Below are 22,150 nucleotides of genomic sequence, written 5' to 3'. Positions count from 1 at the left end.
TGTTCCCCGTGATCAGCAGATTGCTACAGGCAGAGCCAGCAACTGGGGCTGTGCCGAAAGCCAGCCAGGACAACCAGCGACAAACGCCACCATCCAGGTGCCTGGGGCCATCCTGCAGCCAGCAACATATTTTTGAGCCGATTAGGTGATTAGGTGCACGTTTCTCCTGCCTGGAACAGGCATTGCTGGGTGTATTCCTCTGTGCACAAAGGAGCTGCACAACTTCCAAACAGAGAACCAGGGGGTCAAGGAAAAACTCCGTGGGGAATTAATGCTGTGCTGGGAGCAGCCCCGAATGTGCTCAGCTGGGGATCCGGGCGGAAAGGGGGCCCTGGGTCTCAGATGGACCTCCCTGCCCGGCGGTGAGCTGCTCAGAGGCTGCGGTGACAAGGAGCAGTGCAAGGTCCCCTCTGCCCTGGCTCTCCCACAGACATGGGGGGTGCTCCCTCCCTGCGGAGGGAAGGTGTGTGCATCAGCACCCGGGGAGCTCAGCTCCCTGCAGGGACGGAGGTGATGCCCGGGGCAGTGTGACCCCCTCCTTACAGCGCTCCTGGCTGGCCCCAAGGCAGGCAGGGATGAAGCAGCAGAGCGAAGCCAGGCTGGGGGTTGTGGCCAGGGGGACCAAGGCACATGCCGAATCCTGCAAAGCACATGGCTTTGGTCATCTCCTCCACCCCATCACGGGCTGCTGCAACCCCTGGGCTCCCTGGCAGCTCTTCCCACAGTGCAAATCACGAGCGTACGACAATGGCTGAGGCAGCTTCTCCGTGCCCAGGAGCGTACCCCCACGTTTGCTTCCTGACAGCCCTTGGCAGGGACTCTGCCTCCTCTCTGCCCCAGGGGCTGGGAGCCAGCAGCCACAGAGAGCAGCCGCTCCTCCAAAACACATACCCCGCGGCGTGGGAGCACCATGCAGCAAAGGGCTTGGGGGGAAGAGCCCCACCGGGGGTGACCCCTCAGTTCTCCCAGCTTGATCCCCTCTGGCTGGTCCTGCCTCGGAGCACAGCGTCCCTTTTGCCCGGTCACTCCCAGTGGGTGACCCCCCTGCATGGACAGTGCTGCCGGCCGTGCCACGCTCCCAGCACAGCCCCCAGACCCAGTCCCAGTGGGGGCAGCACAGGAGAGCAGTTCCAGCCCAATTGCAATGGAAGGAAGGTGAGGTCCAGTCGGTCCCATTGCTGGGGCTGGGGACAGTGGGGCTCACCCTGAGCTGGACACCACATCTCCTCCCATACAGACTCCTTTCCAACCCCCTTTCCCCCCTGGCCGGTGGGGCAGCTGAGCCTTTCGAGGCTGTTTCCTGCTGGAGGTAGGACGAGGTTGGGGCTGGCGTTGATGCCAAGCTGGCACAGGACCCTCAAGGGCAGCCAGCCTGGGCAGGGGCTGTCACCCTCACGCTATTTAACCTTACCCTGGACAACACAAAGCCTGAGGGCAGAGGAGCGTTCCCCTTCACACAGCCAGGATGGTGCCTGATCCAGGGTCACCTGTATTTCTCTTTTTCTCACTCCCTTGCTGGCAGGGCTATGTCCAGCGCTGCAGCCTCCACTTGCAGCCACGGGGGAGCAGGGCTGTCGCTGGATGAAGGCTGAGACACGTTCAGACAGACCTGGCTGCTGCATCCCGGGGGCTGTGGCACCCACTGGGCATCTCCTCCAGCCCCTCCTGTCCATTGCAGGGCAGGGGGGACACCAGGCGTGGTGCGAGACGGGGAGAGCCTGGCTCCTCCGCTGTGTCCCGGTGCAACAGCCATGCCATGCTTGCGGTGAGCAAGCAGGTCCCGCATGGGCCCTGGTGCTGCAGCGTGGTGGGGTCAGGGGGTGGGGTGGGCACCGGGGGTCAGACCGCGGCGGTCGGGGCTGCCTCTGCCCAGGGAGGTCTCGCTCAGAGCGTCCGAGTCTCGGTCGTGGCTGGAGGTGCTCTCCACGTCCTCGGGGTCTTTCTTCCCGCTGTTCCTCACAGCCGCCTCCAGCGCCTTCTGTTTGCGGTAGAAGTGGGAGAACTTGTTGAAGATGATGGTGATGGGCAGCGCCACGACCAGGATGCCCCCCAGGATGCAGCCCGAGGCGGCCAGCTTGCCTGCCACGGTGACAGGTACCACGTCGCCGTAGCCCACAGTGGTCATGCTGACTGTGCCCCACCACCAGCACGCCGGGATGGTGTCGAAGCCAACGTCTTCCTCCTTTTCGGCAGTGTACGCCACACCGGAGAAGACGGAGACCCCCACGGCCAGGTAGAGCAGCAGGATCCCCACCTCCCGGTAGCTGTGCTGGAAGGCAAAGAAAAACGGTGGTCAGTGGGTGCCGCCGCACCCGTCACAGCCAGGACACCGGGATCCCGCAGCGCAAATACAGCCCTGCACGCAGACTCCCTGCCCGCCTCTGTTGGGGATCTCAGTGCCTCCATCCATCTCTGCCATGGGATGTCCTGCTGCAGGGCTGGGCTCAGACAGGTTGGGGGGTGTGTGGGTGACCCCCACCTGGAGCAAGTGGGGAAGCCAGGAAATCAGCCCTGGCACCCACAGCCACCCCTCTGCCCTCCTCCATCCTGCGAAGAGGAGGCTGTGCCGGGAGGGAATGGGGACCTGTGCTTCCCAGCTCCCCCGCCTCCAGCACTCGCTCCGACCTGATCTCGGCTAACAATATTTAGACACATTTTCCTTTTATCTTGGCAGGTCCCCAGAAACCACCTAATAGGCAGCCTCTAAGTGAAGCGATTTGTATCTTCCCGAGACGCTGGCAACGTGCTCGCAGGGAGGCTGCGCGCCGCTGCTGCAGGCTCAGCTCTGGCTCTTTCCCGGGTGCCAGCCCCGGGCCGCCGGGCACCCACAGCCAGAGCCCCAGGGACCTGATCCCACCTGCAGTCTCAGCACTCATTTAACCCTTTGTTACACACGTGGGGGGGAATTTTTCTTGCAGAAACTACTGTTTCTGAGATAATTTCCCTTCAGGTTTTGCTGCTCCTCCATGGGATGCTCAAAGTGAACCTCAGAGCTGACATGGATCCAAGCAGCCCCAGTCAGACTCAGGTCAGTCTGGGGATCCATCCAACAGCAGTGTGGCTGGTCCTAGCACCCTTCGCCACAGGGTGCTGCACCCCCCGGCTCGATGACCCCCACCCTGAGGGTCTCAGAGCCCTGGTGGGAATGGGGCCATGGGACACCCAACCTCCCAGGACCTGGGGGGACAGATTGGCAGCAGAGGTGTGCAAGGCTCCTTGAAGAAGCCATCGTTTCTCTGGTTTTGAACTAAAACATTTGTGTTGCAATCTTTCTTTGGATATTCTTAATTTTAGAGCAAAGTATAAACGTGTGCCAAAAGCCTGGGGGAAGAAAGGCGGTGGGCAGCTGGGGGACAAGGCAGCAGGCGAGGCCAGGACGGACAAGCTGGGACCAGGCACACCGCTATGGGCCAGCACCCAGCTCCTGCCCCTGTCCCACGGGTGGCGAGGTGTGAGCCAAGGGCCCTGCACGCAGCGGGGATGGGGACCCCCGGCACAGCCTGCTCGCAAAGCCTCGCAGCCCGGGAGGGGACCGTTTTCTGGCAGGGCTGGGCTAACCACCCTCCAGTGCCAAAGCCACCGCCGTCCTCACAGCACGGCTAGTCCACTCGCTTTTTGATTGTCACAGCGAATTTCTTGGATGTTTCTGCCCACTGATCTGCTAGCTTGCTCTTCACCTTTGGAGGAAAGGAAAGCAGAGCTCTGATCATGGGGTTTTTTTCCCCAGTCTCCTAACAGGCAGAGAATGCTTTAGTGGAGACCACATACTGACTAAACAAAACAACAGCTGAGCAAAGCAAACACCAGAAGATGTGGGAAAAGAGCTTCCATGGTCAAGATGAGACATAAAGGAGGTGGATTCGTGGCAGGGAGCAAAAAGACTTTGCTTAGATTGCTGGCAAAAGCTGCTCGGCTAGTGCCAGTAGTACCGAGGGGAAATAATCTCCTCCTCCTCCGTCGCCTGTGGCTGCAAATGCCCTACAGCAGCTCCAAGGACCTCCTTGGGAAGGACAAACAGCTCAGAGCCACAGAGTTTCAAGGATGTATCACATAGCCATGAAAGACTTGCTCCTGGTTGCAGCTTAACAGCACGTCTGTACATCCCAGCCGGGGAGCAGCAGAGCCGAATAACCTTATACATTTTTAAAGAGTATCAGTTATGGCCCTGGGATGTGTTGGAGGGGGAAGGCGGGCAGCTCGATAACTCCTCCTGCTTTAATTTACAAGCAGGGTAAGGGCTTGCGGCACAGGGGAGGCTCCAGGAATCTCCCAGAATCCCAGGCTGGTCGGGGTTGGAAGGGTCCTCTGGAGATCATCTAGTCCAACCCCCTGCCAAAGCAGGATCACCTACAGCGGGTTGCACAGGATCGCATCCAGGCAGATCTTGGATATCTCCAGAGAAGGAGACTCCACAGCCTCTCCGGACAGCCTGTCACAGCTGATCCTCAGGCACTGGCTGCCACCTATTTGCAGCCATTTATCCTCCACACGTGTGGTTCGCTCATTGATCCAGGGGCAGGCAGCTGCAGCTGGGGTTTGGGTGGGAATGCAGGCTTAGCCCATGGTTCAGGTGGGGATGGAGTTTTGGCCATGGTTTGGGTGGGATGCAGGCTGAGGAAGCAGCCAGCCTTGGGGGAGGTGATGCTGGGTCATAAAAGGCTGCAGGGAAACAGCCACCCTAGCAGCAGTCTCTTTGGGCTCCTGCCTTGGCAGAAGGTCTGCCTACCCTTGGGACAACCATGGGCCATGCCAGGGCTCCTTCCCTTGCTGAATGCACATCTTTCCTCCAGTACAGCAGAAGGCAAATGAAATGGAAGAGCCTGGTTTGAGCATGGCTGGAGATACCAGCATGGGGACCGAGCACAGAGATGGCCCACAGTAGTGACAGCAGGGTGATGTATCCACTGTCTGGGGACGTGCAGCTCTGGCTTTTCCAACCTATTTGTGTGTTTAGGCCCCTAAGGGGACAGACAGCAACTCTTGTAGATCCCTGCAGGTACCCAAATTACTCAGTGCCTAACACCTATTGACTGCCGGTGGGAGACAGGCACCAGACCCGCATCGGGGAAGCAGCAATAGCGGTAATGGATGTCATACACAGCGGGGAGGAAGAGCGGAGGCACGTGGGAAGCCTCTCCTCAAATTAAATAGACCCTGGATCAGGCCCCAAGCAATCTGAAGATGGTTCAGAGTTTATGATGCACTAATAGCAGAAATCCCTCTGCTAGCACTTTTGTGGCAGGGGAGCAATTATTCGGCTTGCCAGAGCCATCGCTCCTGCTTCCTGGCTGTTAACAGCCTTTACTCCTCTGCTGCTGCTTTATGCTCTTGCAATAGGAAGTAAATTATGATTAGGAAGACGTTGTAATTTATGTGCCCAGTAAATCACAATGCCAAGCTGCTGCGTCAGATTTGTGTCTTTGCTCATCCCCGTTTAGAGCTGGCTCCGGAGTCCCGGGGACGCGGTACTTTCCAGCACGTCATTCCGTGAATCAGCGGCTCGACAGAGGCCGGAGCCGGGATGCTGCCGGCTCCCCAGATCTTGTCTGCTGCTTAATAACATGCAGATGAGCTCATCAGTCCCTGCTCTGCTGCAACGTGTTGTTCACGCTTAAATGGAGCACAGAAAGGGTTCAGGGAGCCCTTCCCACGTGTACAATTTTATTTAAATTCTGCAAGCAGTGTTACACCGGTCCGTCACTTGCTAATTGCTCTTTCAAGGTGAATGTTCAGAAGTAAGTATGATGCAGGTAGGACTCGAGGCATTTTCATGTCAAACAATCCTCCCTGGACCCTGTTTTCAGCAGGCTTTGAGGATACCAGGAATTTTTTCCACCCATTTTCTTGATGCTCAGTGGGATTAGCAGGATTAGTGCTGGGCTGGGCTGGTCCTGCTTCACAGCAGAAGTTGGCAGAAGACCTTTGCTACTGCCCATCCTTGTCCCCAGCCATGCTTGAGGTTTGCTTTTCTCCATGGCTCACCTGTGGGAATGGGTCTAACCCTGGCAGTCAAGTCCTGATGACACCAGGACATCCCATGCTGGCCCTGCGGTGGCTGCAGCAGTGACAAACAGGGTGTCCCCAGCCGCAGCTGTGCCCGCTCCATCCCTGCGATGGCCCTTCAGTGGGAGCAGCACTAGGAGCTGTGGCTCTGGCCCTTGGCAGGTGCTGAGTGGGAGAAGATCATCCCTTTGGTTGAATTTCAAGCTCTGCTATGAAGATTGCTTTCCTTGGCCATTTGTTTGGCACAACATTTGTTTGAAGGGAGGAAAGGTATGGGGATATTTCACGAGCAGTGCTTGCAAACCAGTCTTCTGGTCTAAATGTGTGGACCAGAGGTGGTCCTGTGAGGAGAGGAGATGTTTGTCCTGGTTGACCCCCTCCCTGTGCCCAGCACAAGCCCTGCATGTAGTGGAGCACCAGGAGCGTGTGTCACTCTGCGTCTTGGCAGGCTCAAGGATTGGCTTTAGGATTTCTCTTGATGTGGTCACCAAGAATCAGAAGCAATTAAAGGCTGAGTTTAATTGGCCTCTGCATCAGGCTAGATTTTCTGTGTAAGCACAGAAGGTGAAGGGACAGTTCCACCCTCCCCAGATTCATGCACATGTCCCTCAGCATGAGGGGGATGGAGGAGGGATGGATGGTGGGGGAGAGCACAGAGCTGCACAGGGCACCATGGCTGGTCCATGCCACGCAGCCAAGCTGCAGTGATGGAAGTCTAGGCTGCAGCGCCAGGCTTGGTGAGGATTTCATGATAGCTTCATGCTGTGACCCTTGTCACAGCTGATCTTGGTCTGTCTAAGGAGGCTGGGGTTGCTGCAGAGGGGGTCTGGAGAGATGCAGCCTTGGGGCATGCCATGGAGGATGAGGACCTCCTCTCACTAAACCTGCAGGGGTGCCACATCCCAGCATGCTTGGACTCTGGTCCTTCACTGTCTCAGCATCTCCTCATCCAGCTCTTCCTCCTGAGGACCACATGGTCCTGGGGTGTTTCCTCCAGCCCTGCATGCTGTGCTTTCCCTGAGCCTCTCCAGCACACTGCGGGGCAGCTGCTGGTAGCCCAGGCTCTGCTGGGGACACGCACCCTGCCTGGAGGTTGTCCCAGGCCCTGCACCTAACCTTCTGCTTATCTGTCACTGCTCTGTGCCACTCATGGTTAACCATGTGCCAGTCCCAACCTCATCATACCCTGGAGCATCCAAGAATCAGCTCAGCTGGACCAAGATGTCTATATCTCCCTAGACACCAACGTATGGATGCTGGTCTCCGGCCAGCTGGCAGCATGCCCTTAGGAGGTTTCCCCTTCTCCCAGACTAAGGACAGGAGCAGCTCCGAGCCACACATGCTGTACCCAGCAACTGCTGGCTGGCCCAGTCCCTGCTCAGGAGGTTGCTCACAGCCTGGCTAGGCACTGACCCACTTCTGGGGGGACATCACCATCCACCCATGCACGGCTGAGTCTGTTCCAACACTGTGCAATGGGGCTTGCACATGGAGAAGGGGTGGCTGAGTCCCTGGAAGCACCAGTTATCCATGAAGCAAAGTCTACAAGCAATGGGGTGAATTCCTGTTTACTATGTGTACAAAGAGGACTCATGTAGTGCTCCTCACATTTGGTTGCTTTAGGAGACACAGAAACCAGCGACCCAGCCCACCACCCCAAGCACACTCACCAGACACTAGCCAGAGCTGGTAGCTTACTGGGAACGGGAATGTCCACATCCCCCAGCCACACCAGAGGTCTCCTTCTTACCCAGAGACTATAGGAGTAGATAAGGAGATAGAGAGCCCATTTACCTTCAAGGTGGCCCCCAGCGACCTCAGTCCGGTGGAGTGCCGAGCCAGCTTCAGCACTCGGAATATTCTCATGAGCCGAAACACCTGCACGACTTTGCCCAGGTTGCCCAGCTCTGAGTCACTGCCCATGGTCACGTCCACCAAAAGGGTGAAGTAGAAGGGCAGCACCGAGACAATGTCAATTAGGTTCAGCGGGTGCTTGAAGAACTTCCTGGGGTTGGGGGAGAGCAGGAGGCGAGAAGACACTTCGAAGGTGAACCAGGAGATGCAGAAATACTCCAGCTTGTGCAGCACGGGTTCATCGAGCACGTTGCCGTTCTCATCCACCTCCTGGTACTCGGGCATGCTGTGGATGCACATGGTGGCTATGGAAACCAGCACCACGCTGATGGACACGAAGCTGAAGAGTTTGCTGGGGATGGAGTAGCCAGGGTTCTCCATGGTGAGCCAGAGGCGTTTGCGCAGGTTGCCGCAGCGCAGCGTGCTGTAGTGCAGCAGGTCGTGGTTGATGTCGGAGATCTCATCGGGGGATGTGTCCACACTGCTGACTTCGCTCTCCTCGTCCCAGTTGTGGTGCCGGCTCTCCAGCTTGCGCTCGTGGTAGCGGTAGCTGCAGCAGGAGTCCAGGAAGAACTCATTGATGCCCCAGTACTCGATCTCCTGGCAGAAGGAGAAGACGCACAGCTCCTCCATGACGTGCAGCTTCCCCGTCTGGTAGAAATGGAGCACGTAGAGGAAGAAGCCAGGATTTCGGTCGAAGTAGAACTCCCTGGCGCTCACATCGTAGTCATCGCAGAGCTGCAGGATGGACTCCTCCGAGTCGCAGGAGAGCAGGCGTCCCAGGCGAGTGTCTGGGAACTTGGAGAGGGCGCTGGAGCTGAGCCGCCTTCTCAGACCCCCCACGTTGATGTTGATAACGTCCTCCTCAAAACCGGGACCCCAGTAATTTAAGGTCTTGTTGACCATGATCAGCAGAGCAGGAGCTGGTTCCACCTGCGGGCGAGACAGAGCAGGGCTGGAGGGGACGCAGGGCTCCCCCTGCTCCGGGTGCTCCTGTGGGGGAGAGGGCCAGAAGCACCCTGGGCAGTGAGGAGGGATGCTCACATGTTGAAAAGGGAGGCCCGGGGAGAGGAACAGCTTTGGGCAGTTGTTCTTCAGTGGCATGCAAGGGGGGGGAAAAGCCAATGATTTTTGCAGGTCGAACTTTCCCTTGCTTTTCTTTTACCCTCTTCAAGCTCCTCCCTTTGCTAACGCCCTGCGGAAGGCTGTTTACTGCACCTCTGGCACCTCATCCGTGGGGCTTTCCTTGTTCAAACAGGTAATTAGTCACTGGAGAGAGGAGTTATCCCCCAAAGAGCCTCCCCTGTGGAAAAACCAGATCTCACGCTGCCCCGTGCTCATCAAGTCGCTGCCGCGGTGATTCTGCCAAAGAGCTTTGTAGCCCGACTACCTACGTTGCTAATTAGACCTGGTCAAAAAGTCCTTCGATGGTGCAGCCTTCCCAGCAGCAAAGGCAGTTTTGCCCAAATCAAAGTGTTTTCACAGAAGGTGTCAGTTTTAGGGAGAATTTCAGTGGAAGAAGTGTCAAAACAATAAATCTGCTTGCTTTGTTTCCCCTTGTGTGTTCTGTCATGTAAAATATTAAGATCATTTTTATAATACTGAAACATAACAAAAACATGATTCAGAATCATTGATGACTCTGAATTAACAACCTGTATGTTGGTAGGGAAATAAAAATCAAAGTTTTGATTTGTGGTGTTTCATGGAACCGGGCTCTTCCACGCAGCAAAAATTCCGTTTTCTAATGAGCAGCAGTTAAAGCATCTGATAAAGAGAAGCATTCCCACACCTTCAAATGCATTTACCTGTCTTGACCAGAAGCTTAGAATAAAAAGGCAAATAAAAAGGTTTGTGATCTTTCTGCATCACCTTGACATCAGACTTCTCCCCCTCCCTTATCTGTCAAAACACCTGGGGATGGGGGAGCAGCCCCGGACCCACACGGTCGCCCCGCTCCTGGCACGGGAGCACTGGGTGTCCCCTGCAGGGACCCTGCCTTTGCTCCCTTGGTCGAGGAATTATGTTTTTTCCCCACGTGTCGGTTGCTTTGGAGAAATCCTGCCATTAGGTGTGACTTGCTCCTGAGCTCTGCTCACACCTCAGGGTCGCTGCTGGTACCGACACGACTTCTGCAGCCGCTGATGCTTTTGCTGCAGCGGTCACTGAGGCATTTAAGACCTCCAGTCTGGCCTGTTTCCCATCTCAAAGGCTTCCCTGCCTGGTTTTAATCAGCCAGCTGCTTGTTAGAAAAATCCCTCGCCTTCTCTGTCCTGTATCCCCCAGCCTTTTCAAACTTTTGTGCGACGCAGGGACAGAAGCCAGGCGGGCAGCGGGAGCCGAGGGAAAGGCTGCGGCAGCCCCCGCGGTGATGCCCGGGTGCCCCCAGACCCCGCACAGGACGGTCCGGTCCGACAGCAGCCACCAGGGCCAAGGCCGGGTCAGTGAGACGAGGCGGGTGCCCCCCCACCCCGGGGAATCTCCGTTCCCCTGCAGACCCCATTGCACCCCAGCCCTGCGTTGCTCCCAGGGCATCTCGTGGGGTTTATGGGGCAAAGCCCAAAGCAGGGGAAGGGCTCTGCGTGTTTTCCAGTGTCTGAGAAATGCAGCGTAAAAGGTTCGTCAGACCAGGAGGGACCTTGGGGGACATTTCCACATCCAAAGCTGGAGGTCAGAGCAGAGCTGGAGAGGAATCGGTACCAGAGCAATGGTTAGAAATAAACCCCAGAGGGATGTTTTTAAGCTGAGCAGGGCTTGTGGGTGCAGCAAACACCAGATTTGTGTGAAATGGCCTGGCAGAGGCATCTGCTAACTCCACTGCATCTCCCAGCCACGGCTCCTTAAAGACGCAGGATTTGCACCACCAAGCCATTACTCCATGTCTGGAGGAGGCAACCGGCTTGTGAGAAGCCTCAGAGCTTAATGGACTCATTGTCTTGCCTTTCAAGGGGGAGTAAAAAAAAGAAGTATCAAATTTTTTAATGCTTCAGACAAAAGCAAGGGAGAAAAAGGGGTGTAAACGCTCCTTTTCAGGGATAAATTGGAATTTCTGTGACAGATTAGCTTTTCCAGGGAAGACATCACGCAGCCCATCTGTGGGGTGGGGATGACTAATCCAGGTTCCTTCCAGAAGGATGCTCATGCATTCAGGCTACAAACACACACATACACACACAGCCGTGGGAGTGGGTCTGTGGGATCCAGCTTATCCCACACCCATCCTCAGCCTGCTTCCGCACCTGCCCTATACAGCACCAACTCCAGGAGGCCAGGCCAAATGTGACCAAAAGCAATGGAAAGGTGGTTTTGGGGCTGGGCTGGGGCACGGGGCAGCCCAGAGGGCTACCGGGGGCTGTGCTGGGATGGCAGGACAAGCCTAAAGCCATGCTCCGGCTCAGCAGGACCGTCCCCAGCACACCGCTGTGCTGCACGGCTGCGGCTCTGGGTGAGACGTGCCAAATGCCAAGAGCCAGGAAGGAGCCGGCTCCCACCTCTCTGCCAGCTAAAAAAAAAACCCCAAGTGGGTGTCAGGACCCTGCAAGCCTTTGCACCCCCGGGAATCCCTCCTGCACAGGAAGCAGAGCGAGGAGAAGGGTCGCAAACCGTCTGTGATCCTCCCTTCTGATGTTCGCTTCTGAATAGAGCAAATTATTTCTGCCCACATACAGCTTTCATCTAGGAATGTGAAGCAGCAATTAATAGTTTTATAACTCTTTTGCCTACTTGTTTCACGACTAGCTAAGCTCAGCTTTAGAACAAAACTGGGGTTTGAACTAAGACCTGGCTGATCTCCCCTGTTGGATCATCAAACTATGTGCCTGTCTCACATTTGCAGGGATATCTGCTGGGAAACAGAAGCTTACTTTGGGAAGGGTGGGTGTTTTTTTTATTTTAAAGCACAATGGATAGAGAATACAAATATGTCTGTCTGGAACAATGTGAATTTGCAAAATTTTCCTTTAGTTAACCCAAATTTCCATGAATGATTGGAAAAATAGAACAGATAAAGCCAGTCTCTCTGGTAAATTATGAAATATATTGTAAGCTATTTTAAGGAGACGACCATCAGAATTACACAAGCCCAGTGTGAGCTGGGTGTTGGGCATTCAAATGAATATGTATCTTGTGGAGAAAAAAAATCTCTGATATATGCATTTATGACAGTAAAAAATATAAAAACAGATCAAGCATATCTGTAAGAAATGCTAGAAGAGTTTCCCTTGACAACGTTGTTTCTTTTTTTCTTAAAGGCTTTCAAATGGAAGTTACGTACATTTATTCTAACTGGCAGAGGGGACCCAAGGGAGTGGGAAGGAAGATGCTAATAGACATTCAAGTGAGGATGCAGCAAGTGCAGGGAGTATTGTACACAGGGGCTTTTCCAGCCAGGTACAATGGATTTAGATTAACAGTCCAAATAAAAAGCCCTGTACTTACAGCTCAGCGAGGCTTCCCAGCAGGGAGTCGTGTGGTTTGTCTCAAAGGAGCCATTAGAAATGCTTAGAGAAGGAGGAAACCCCTCATCCTTTGCCTGTAGCCCAGTCCTAAATGCCCCGTCACCCCAGGCTTGTGACCCTGCACGTCCCAGGTGTGCAGGGCTGGTGGCTGCAAACCGCTGGAGGAAGTCCTGCATGGGATGCCCATGGGGCTGGGGTAGGGCTGGGGGTCCCCTGCTGGGTACCTTGGGGGGGAGTGGGGCTGGGTGACCTCCCAGCTCCTGCAGGATGGTGTCCCCATCAGCCATATGCTGGGGCAGGACTGGGGAGACACCTGCTTTCTGGTCATCCAAAAGTGCCCCTGCAGACCCCCTCCCCATCACCCTTGAAGATGCTCAGGACCAAGCCCTTCCTTGGTGGGGGGGTTTGCCAGGCGGGCAGCGGGGAGCATAGAAGGGGGGATTCCCACTGCCGGCTGCTCCCTGCAGGCAGAGCGTAAGCTGCTGCTGCACGCTGAGGGGCCACCAAAATGCCCAGGGCTGGGGATGCAGATGACGGGGGGACTCCCTGCCTGTCTCGGGGCGCAGGAGGGGGTGATTACCAATAGCTCGGCTTTCTACTGCGAGCGGGCAGCCCAGCGCCTGCTGCAGATGATGTCCTGCCCTGTGCCAGCCTCTGCTCCCAGGTCCCATGCAGTGGGTGCACAGCTCTCCAGAGGGGACCCCCGCGCCCTGCCCTGCTCCCGGGGGAGGAGGGGATGCAGCCCCCGTGGGGGGAAGGCTTCCGGGAGAGAGACTCTCCTACACCCGCCTGCAGAAGGACCAGGAGTGTCCCTGTACCCCGGGTCCCACCAGCATCCCAGGATGTGGGTGCTGGCACAGGGGCTCCCTGCTCATCCCGGGATGTCGGTACCTCGCTTCCCCGCTCATCCCGGTGTGCCGCTGCCCCCATCCCTGCTCACCCCCGCATGCCGCTGCTCCGGTTGCCCTCTCACCCCGGGATGCCGGTGCCCCGGCTGCCTGCCGCGCCCCAGGGTGCTGATCCCTGCAATGCCCGGGGATGCCGGTACCCCGAGTTGCCGGGATGCCGGTGCCCCGGTCCCTGCTGTTCCCTGGGTTGCCGATCCCACGGTCCTCGCCCCGCCCCGGGACGCCGGTGCCTGCAGCGTCCCGGCATGCCGGTGCCCCGGGTCCCCGCGATGCCGGTGCCTGCCGCACCCCGGGTGCCGGAGCCCGGCCCCGCGCCGCCGCTCACCTGCCTCGGCGCCGCCCCCGCCGCAGCGTTGCGCGCCCGGCGCGGAGCCGCGGAGCCCTGCGGGGCCGGCGGCGGCAGCAGAAGCTCCGCGGGGCCGGAGGGGGGTCCCGCCCGCAGCCCCTCCCGGGGGTGCCGCCCTCCGGCCCGCCCGCCCGGAGCCGAGGGGTGGGAGCGGGGAGGGGAGGCCGGTCCCCGGTCCCCGGCGGCTGCGATAGAGCCGGAGCGGAGCGGGGTGCGTGTCCCCGTACCCTGGGGCGGCCCCTGAGCTCCGTGCAGGGCAGAGGGCTGGGGATGCCCGAGGGTGCCCGGGGGTGGGGTCCCCCGGGGAAGCCCACCGGGACCACAAGACGGGGGACCCGATTTTGCAAAACCGGCTGGTGCGTCGGCGCAGCTCCGGTGTGAGGCAGGCGGTTTATCCTGCAAAGGCAGCTCTGCAGCGGCCGTGCGGGACCAAGCCAAGGATGGCAGCGGGATAGGAAACCTGGGCCAGGCGTGGGTACACCTGCCGCGATCGCCTTACCTGCTGGAAGTGCCCTTAGCAGCCGGGAGAGCCTGCGGGACGGCTGGTGGGAGCCGCGATGGGGGTACATGCCTCGCCCAGCCCTGGCCTACCCCAGCTCTTTGCAAAGTTGCCCAAGTGGCAAACGCTGCCCTTGGGGGGCTGAGCCCCCAGAGCTATGTGGGGTGCAGCGTGCTGTCCCGTGCCACGGGTGTTCAGGCCGAGCAGGGCCCCAGCAGCGGTGCCGCCCTGCGCCGGGCAGACGATGCGCCTCTGCCCTCGCAGTCGCCCTCCATGCGATCCAGCTCCATCTTCCTCCTTGGGACAGGGGGTGCATAGGGCACCAGGGCAGGCCCCCAGGTAAGAGCCCCCCTGGCTTGCTGAGCTCCCTGTTGTCTCTTTAGAGGCTCGTTGGGAGATGGGTGAAGGCAGCGACTCCCAGGCATGGCACACGCTGTGTTTCAGGTCAGCGAGCTGCTGCTGACACCTGGGGCCATCCCTGCACGGCCCGGGGACTGCTGCAAGCGCACCAACTCCCGCAGAAGTCAGCTGCCGGAGCAGAGAGATGGGAAAGAGAGGATGGGCAACCTTCCTGGGGTGACGGCTGGGGCTGCATGTCCGCGCAGCGATGGTTCATTGCTCCGGCAGCTGGCACAGAGCAGCTGTGTCAGACAGGCGGCTCGCACAGGGCGAGACTTCACACCACCCTCCGCATCGGATCTGTCTGCTTGCTGATTCCAGCCCGAGGAGCTGAAGCCTCTGGGTGCTCACCCTTCTCCAGGCTTGCACGCGACCGGCTGAGAGCTCTTTTTGGTGGCGAGCATCCTTCCCCCTGCCCGCACGCCTGCCTCCCGCGGCCGTGTGTGCTGCCAGCCCCGTCCCTGCGCCAGGCAGTGCTCGCCACTGCGGGGCCATCAGCGTGTTTCCATGTGTGTGATGTGTCAGACTGTGTGTGCCGTGTGCTTGTTTACATGGGAAGAAGGCAGCGGAGGGAGGGGGAAGGGATGACTTTAAGGGAGGCCTCAGAAAAGAAAAAAAAGAGGAGAAGAAAAAAAAAAAACCTGAGGGAAATTCGTCTGCTCTGTGATATGAAGCAAAAACCATTTATTTTTATGGCAATTAGGGATGGCGGAGCATCCCTGGAAGCTGCAAGATAAACATGCCCAGCTTTGTCTGCTCCGGGCACTTGGAAGCCCAGCTCACAGCGGGTGCTGACCCCCAGCGGGGTGCAGCCCACGGGGTGGGAGGAGGGCTGGCTCCTGCACAGGGTTTTCTCTGCCTGTCACGTCCTGTGATCAGGGTGAATTTTCTTCTCCCTTCTGAAAATATTTCTCAGTCAGCCATTTTTCAGGGAAGGAGCCATGCCTCACGCTGCCAGGGTGCCCACTCCATCTAGCATTTTGTCTTTGCATCAGGGCATCATTTCCACATCGCCACAGGGCAGGTCTGAGCCCTGTCCCCCCAAAAAACCAGCTCTCCCAGCACCGGGGGGCTTTGACGAGTGTCCCCTGGGCTGCGCGGAGGAGCTGAAGTGTGAGCGGGAAGCGAGGCAGAGAGCTGCCGGGGCTCTGCCCGCAGTGCCCCAGGCTGGATGGGTCACCCTGGGAAGGGGCTGGGGACACACGGAGGGGAGACACCTCCACGTCTCCTGCTGCTGCTCAAAGCCCTGGCTGGAAGCAGCTGCAGGAGAGCAAAGTTCACCTTCCAGGCTGCAGAGACCCCACGCAGGCTTGTGCTGGCATCGCAGCGTCCTTCAGAGGGGACTTGGCTGCAGCATAGATGGTACTTGAGGTGAATTTTCCCTTTGCTGCACAAACTCAGATGCTGAAGGCCTGACTCTCCCATTAGCTGACCAGGACTTGTTGGCCTGACTTCACACTGACACTGGCAAGCCGTGGCAGGAAAGGGACACTCCTATTTTAAGGCTCTTTCCCAGCAAATTGAGGTGCAAGGGTTTGCAGCCGTGCTGGGAGGGCACAGCTCCCCACGGCACAGGCCAGCCCCGTGCCGCTGCCACCCCTCCTGAACTAACTGGCAGTGATGTGGAGACGGGAACAGGCAGAAAATCAGGTCAGCTGGAAATGCCTCACCATCTCTTCCTTTCATGTCTCCCCCCATCTTCCTCTCTTGGGGAAGGCAGGTCTCCTCCTGCCGAAGCCCGGGGGGGATTATGTCGATAACCACATGGCAAATCCTCCACGCGGGGACGGGGGGCGAAACCTCTCACCGTGGTCTCTTCTGCAGTCTGGAAGCAAATCGCAGAGGCAGGGTGAGTCTGAAGCCAGCAGCCATTTCAGTACTGCAGTGAGTCATCCCGAAAGGCGCTCAGCTTGTGGCAGCTCCCTTCCTTTCTTCTTTCTGCCTTTTTTTTTTTTAATAGCTGATGTAGCAATAAATTAAAAAATAAGGGAAAATATATATGAGTATAGCATGTCTGCAGTGCTCCTTTAATTAAAAGAAAAATCTTCAAGCATTATTCAGCCCCTTGGACATCCGTTGTGAAAGGCCGGAGCTGCTGGGTATCTGCCACGTGGGAGGGTGGGATAGAGCGGGGCGAGCGCTGGCGTACCTGCGAGCGCAGGAGGATCTGTGGAGCCGGCTGCCGACGGGGGCTGATTAATGCCGGGGACACGAACACAAAGCATTTAACAAATAGTCCTTTCCAGAGGGAAAGAGCTAAATTAGGGCAGATGCAAAAGCCTGCTCGTGCGTTTCTCCGTGGCAAAGATGTTTGGATTTTCTTTAATATTCTTGTTTTCTGGTGGTTCCTGCACTCGCTGGTGTGTTTGTCCCCCTCCAGCCTCCCGTGAGCTCTGGGAGGGGATTGCCCGGCGGGAGGGGTTTGGGCTTCTCCTTCCCATGCCATCGGCTGTCCCTGTTCCCGGGCCGTCGGCTGTCCCCGTGCAGCCTTGCCTCTCCCCAGAGCTGCCCCATGGCGTGGTGGGGATGGAAAGCCGAGTCGTGATGGCAGCATCCTCTGAGCAGGAGGAGGGGAGTGGGGACCACCAGCTCCAGGGCTCCCATCCCCACAACCCCCATCTTCCTCCCAGAGCCACAGGGTGTCTGTAGGCGCTGCTGACGGTGGGGAAGCTCAGCCTGCTCCAGGCCAGGAGATTATTTAACCAACCTCCTTCAGATTTGAGCCTCCCCCAAGGCTGCACTGGAGCCTTCGGATGCACCCGCGGCATCCAGTTCCCTGCACTGAGGTGACTGCGTCGCCATCAGTCTGCGGCAGGCGTGGGACCGGCTCTTGGTGTATTGCCTGGCTACAGCCCACGGCTCTGACAGCCTGAAACTTTTTTGGCTTGGAGTTTTACTGAGCCCACTGGGTGCCTAAGCCAGACAAGATTAATGAACATTTACTGAACTTGCTGGAGACCTTGGCTTGTGGTTGGGCTCCAAAGCGGTAACCAGAAACATGAGAAAAATTGGAGAGTCTTAACGCAGCAGTGGCTATTTTTTATATAGATGGCAAACCTCTGGCGAGGGAGCAGGGAGATGCTTCAGTGTAAGGTGAGGGACTTCAGAGCAATGATTTACTGTCTGGAGGGCTTCCACGTGCTCCAAGGACATGCATTGCCTCCATTTTATAGCAACTTGCAATCTCCTCCCTCTGCCCTGTCTCTGCCCCAGGTTGTTTCACTGCTCTCCAACACCCAGGACACATCCCCAAAATTGAATTCAGCAAAGCCAAGGGCTGCTCCCAGGCTCATTGTTAATCTGTTGGAGCATCTCAGGTCAGGGCTTCCCACGGGCCAAGCAGCCCTCTCCAGACCATTCCCAGCAGGGCTAGGAGCCCCCACAGGCAGGGATGCTGCCAGAAGGCAGGCAGCGTGGTGTTAGAGGAGACGTTAATAGTGAGGACTTGGTCTGTTCCCCACCACCTGGATCTGGTGCCAGAGTCAGCCCAGGCACATTTAATTTACTAGTACAGACAAAGCCACAGCAACTAACCGTCACAGCCAAGCTCACACAGGCAGTGCAGGCTCACTGCTTGCTTCCTCTGCCAGGAGAGAAACAGGTGAAGATGGACGCACAAATTTCATTGTAATTAAATCTTACAGTATTGCAGGTAAAATCACGCAGGTAACCAAGAGTGCAGCCGAGCCTTTAACTCTGCACTGGCTCGTGCAGTGCAGACACTCGCCCTGCACTTTGCTTTCCATAACTGTGTGTGGTCACAGCCACAGCCACAGCGGGAGGGAGGGCATGGTGGTCCCTGACCCCCGCCGGGCATGGCCAGGCAGGACGGAGCAGGGAGGTCTGCCCCCTGCCCCTGTCCCACCAGGGCACAGCCTTATAAATTAGTATTTGGTGATACTACAAGGAGACAAGTCAGAAACCAGTCTCTCCATGCAATAAGGAGGTCAGGATAAAGGGAGATGCCATTTCCCTGAGACAGTTGATCCTGCAGATACTTTCATCCCATAGCAAGCGCAGGTGAGGGGCTGGCATCGGCGGGAGCAGGGACAGCAAACCCGCCCTGGGGCTCTGCCTCTCCACCGGACCTGGGTCAGAAAGCGGCTGCAGGTTTGGGCGCCTTTGGTCCCTGCCCGACGGTGATGACACCATTGGAAATTTCAAGGCAAAACTATAAATTGCTGATGAATTGTCACTGCTCTTGTTATTTTGCAGCTGAAAGTGCCCCAGTGGTGTGAGGCACCTGGTGTGAGCGCCTGGCTCCCGTTGCTGGTCCACCTCCAGCTACCTGCCTCTGTGCTGGCAAGGGCGTGAGAGCAGAAGCAATTGCAGCTGGAGATTAACGGGGCATGGGCTGAGGGGGAGAGGCTCGCCCGCCTCTGGAAGGATGCTGTCTTTCAGGCTACCTGCAGGAGGTTTTGGCAGTGCCGAGGGTGATGAGAGGGGCTCTGGTGGCCAAGGGTCTTTGGGTCTCAAGGCTCTGAGGGATTCTGGGGGACTTGCTGGCTTCCTTCATCCCATCTCTGCCTCTCCCTCCTGCAGACATCGTCCCTGCATGGGCAGAACACCTCGGTCCAAGGAGGAGGACTTGGGACTGATGGAGCTGTGGCATCGGCAATCTGCCCCACGAGATGCTGGAGCGTTGGGGAGTGGGGTGGCTCTGGGGACCCAGGCTGGCACGGGACCCGCTCACTCCCCGCAGGTGGGTGCCCTCGGCAGCGGATCAGCCCTGCCGTGGTTCAGGGCTGGCGACTCACTGCTGGCCCCAGGAAGGCTGCAGAGCCATGGCAGGGGGAACAGGGGTGTCTGATGTCTCCTCTGCCTCCTGATAGATATTCCTTTGCTGCTGCATGGAGAATCGCTGCTGTCTTCATGCCAGAGCCCAGATTTTACAATGCCAGCTACAGATTTTTCCTGCCGTATAGCTGTCCTGGCTGTCTGTTGCCATATTTTTGTAGTTTTAGAGGGGTTTTTACCAGGAGTCTTTGAAAAAGCAGCAGAGGAGCAGCCAGGGATGCAGGGGCAGACTCAAGGACAAGAGCTTGCTGGCTGAGCCTGGCTGGTCGGGAGAGGCACAGGCACTTGCTTCTGCAAAATGCACGCAGGATCCCACACTTCATTGTCTCCTTCCCACCAGCATTGCCATGTTGTGGGCTCCTCTCATTCTTTGATTTATGGGATCCAGGGCTCGCCTTTTAAGGTAGATTTAGGTACCAAGAGAGGACGCATCTACCTTCTTTCCAAAGTCTTGGAGCGGTGGAAGAAGCATTTGCGTCCCAAGAAAATACCCGTTGGTGGACAGCCCGTGCTGGGATGCAGTGTGGCATCCAGGCAGAAGCCCTGTTTGCCTGGGCGCTGGAAGGAGCCTCCTGATGACATTTCAGAAAAACATTTTTCTATTTTTAGTGGCCATAGTGCACAGAGCCAGGGAGTCAGTACGTGAGTCCTGAGCACTGGCCCAGCGCCGTGCTGGAGACTGGGGCTAATGTGAAAAGCAGTCGTGCATCTCTGAGGATGCTCGGAGCAGCAGTGCAGGCTGCCCTGGGCTCATTAACATGATCGAGTCACAGGAGCTCCTGAAGCAGAAAGGTATTTGGGCAACAGCCCATCGCCTGCTTTTGGTCTCCGTCTGGTCAGGCTCCGATCGTGTTGGGACCAGGGTGTTTCTCTGATTTGCACCATCTCTCTGATTTGTGCCTTGAAGGTCCAGACCTCTCCATTTGCATGCCTGTGCAAGAACACGACACGGCGGTCCGTGATGCTGCCCTGCTTTTGCCCATCTCCCTGATTAATGTGGAACCCAGCTTCATGAATCATTCATGAAGCTTTATTTAGTATAATGATTTCTGACATCCAGTGCCTGGGAATAGCATTTTGGGACAGACCGTTTGCGACCAACGAACTCCAGAAATAATGAGCTGACGTTTATCCCATCTGAACTGGGAACATACAGAAGAGGAGGGAGAGGGGTGAAGCAGCCATGCCTCCTTCAGAGGGAATCACAGGTTGCTCTCTAATTAGCCAAATGTGTAAAAGCTAAATATTGACATAGCTTTGCGGTTCCCTGTGTCTTGCAATCACATTGCATGTTATTAACCTACATAGTTGTCGGGGAAAGGAGCATCTGTGTGCGCCTTGGCACAGGCAGGGCTGGAGAGGCAGGAATTCCCCCGTGCGACGCTGCTGGCACTAACAGGGAACCAGTGCTGGGACCCAAAGGAGCTGGGAAATGGCTTCTCTCCCACAGCTGGAGCAGGGGAGTGGCAGGAGCTCATCTGGGCTGCCCTGTAGCATAAATAGCCCACCCTCCTCTCCCCTAGTGCTTTGCTGTGGAGAGGCACTGGTGTTAGCTGGGATGGCCTCTCTGCAGTGAGCAGCCCCATTTGGGAGGGGGTGCGCAAGTACCCTGGTGCCTGTGCTGGTGGATTTGGGAGTGATGGTGAGTTTGTGACCCTGACCTTGCCTGGAGCACGCGTGTTGGCTGTGAGTTGGGATCTGTGCTGCAGGTTGGTGTGTGAGCAGGGGCTGTTGCAGGGCAGGTGCCTATGGGAGGTGCTTTATGTGCTGCTGGTGCTTTCCTCTCTGCAGACTGCTTTGGGTGAGAATCTTCAAGTGCTTTGCCAGCCTTAGCCAGAGCTGTTGTTGGGATAACATCCCAGCTGCCTGGCTGAAGGCAGACATCAGCCTGTCTGAGGGGCTCTGGGTCTGGCCCTGGAGCAGAGAGCTGGGGCTGCAGACAGGGAGCCTGGCAGTGCTGCCTGCACTGCTGCCCAGCCTCTGGCTGAGCTCTCACATATGCTTTCATGCAGTGTGGCTTACTGCAGAAGAAGGAGGTTTCTGTCTCCTCCAGTGTCTTTCTGTGTGGGGACAAGGGACTGCTGGCATGCAGGGATCTCCCCCAGCTCCAGGGTGCTGCCAATGCCTTGGGTTTTTTGGCTGCCTTTTGGTTCCCTGCCTCAGGGAAGTCCTGCCAGCATCTGACATGCTCCCTAGGTTTGCAACCTCCTACAGCTGCAGCAGAGAGCAGCCTGGTGAGGATTCCAGTGGGATGAAGGGGAGGATGGAGTCAAGCAGCTCAGCTGAGCAGGGCATAGCTCTGCTGCCTCTTGGCCACCATGGAGAACGTGGCTTCTGCACCGGATTTAAGGACTTTGTAACAAGCTGCTTGTGAGGCTTGGCAGCAATTTAGGCAGAAGAGAAATTGCAGCGGGCTGCTCTGGCATCCCTGGGACCACAGTCCTGTCCTCTGCCAGAGCCCACTGCTCTGGGGCTCCCCACCACACAGGGGCTGGGTGCAGTGCACAGCTGGGGTGACATGCTGGAGCAGGACAGAAGGAACAGCTTCCACCCAGCTGTCTCAAAGGCTTCCCAGGGGCAGCTGTAGCCTCCCTCTGCCATGCCAGCCTGGGCCCTGGCCCCCCCTGCCCTCCCAGTGTGGTGGGAGCTGGTGCCATGTGCTACCTCTTCCTGCATCTGGGGAGGGTGGGAGGGCACTGGGAAAGGTTACTGGTGCATTCTGGCCAGGCAAGCCAAGGCATGTTCATAGCAAGACTCTAGAGCAGGAAAAAGGCTTCCTTGTGTCCTCAGAAAGAAAATGCTGGAGGGAATTGGCTGGTGTGAGACAGCTCTGGCTCTGACCACCCTCCCCCTGCAGCTGGAGGGTGCCTTGGTCCAGGTGAGGAGC

The 22,150-nt window shown here is 57.3% G+C and overlaps 1 protein-coding gene across 6 annotated transcripts; it reads right to left on the bottom strand.

The window, feature by feature from the left end:
- On the bottom strand, positions 1–14,885 carry KCNS1 (potassium voltage-gated channel modifier subfamily S member 1). 6 transcript variants are annotated; one of them, XM_054845029.1, is made up of 3 exons: positions 14,068–14,885; positions 7,798–8,790; positions 1–2,269 (listed from the first exon to the last, which is right to left on the bottom strand). In XM_054845029.1, the coding sequence occupies exons 2-3, from the start codon at positions 8,761–8,763 to the stop codon at positions 1,814–1,816; spliced, it is 1,422 nt and encodes a 473-aa protein (XP_054701004.1). In that variant the 5' UTR covers positions 8,764–8,790; positions 14,068–14,885; the 3' UTR covers positions 1–1,813. The 6 variants fall into 6 exon arrangements, with proteins under 6 accessions (XP_054701004.1, XP_054701001.1, XP_054701000.1 ...); XM_054845026.1 differs by lacking the exon at positions 14,068–14,885 and adding an exon at positions 13,548–13,674; XM_054845025.1 differs by lacking the exon at positions 14,068–14,885 and adding an exon at positions 13,548–13,662 and having other exon boundaries at positions 7,798–9,423.
- Positions 14,886–22,150: the final 7,265 nt, after the last annotated feature.

This window comes from Grus americana, chromosome 17, assembly GCF_028858705.1.
Source record: "Grus americana isolate bGruAme1 chromosome 17, bGruAme1.mat, whole genome shotgun sequence".
In the NCBI taxonomy this organism is placed as follows: domain Eukaryota; kingdom Metazoa; phylum Chordata; class Aves; order Gruiformes; family Gruidae; genus Grus; species Grus americana.
This window is presented reverse-complemented; position numbering and strand designations above follow the sequence as displayed.

Excerpts from the sequence above, each read along its gene's own strand:
- KCNS1 (XM_054845025.1), bottom strand. The coding sequence starts at position 8,961 with ATGCCACTGAAGAACAACTGCCCAAAGCTGTTCCTCTCCCCGGGCCTC. Across the intron at positions 2,270-7,797 it reads CGCTGGGGGCCACCTTGAAG|CACAGCTACCGGGAGGTGGG; the intron begins GTAAATGGGCTC and ends TTTGCCTTCCAG.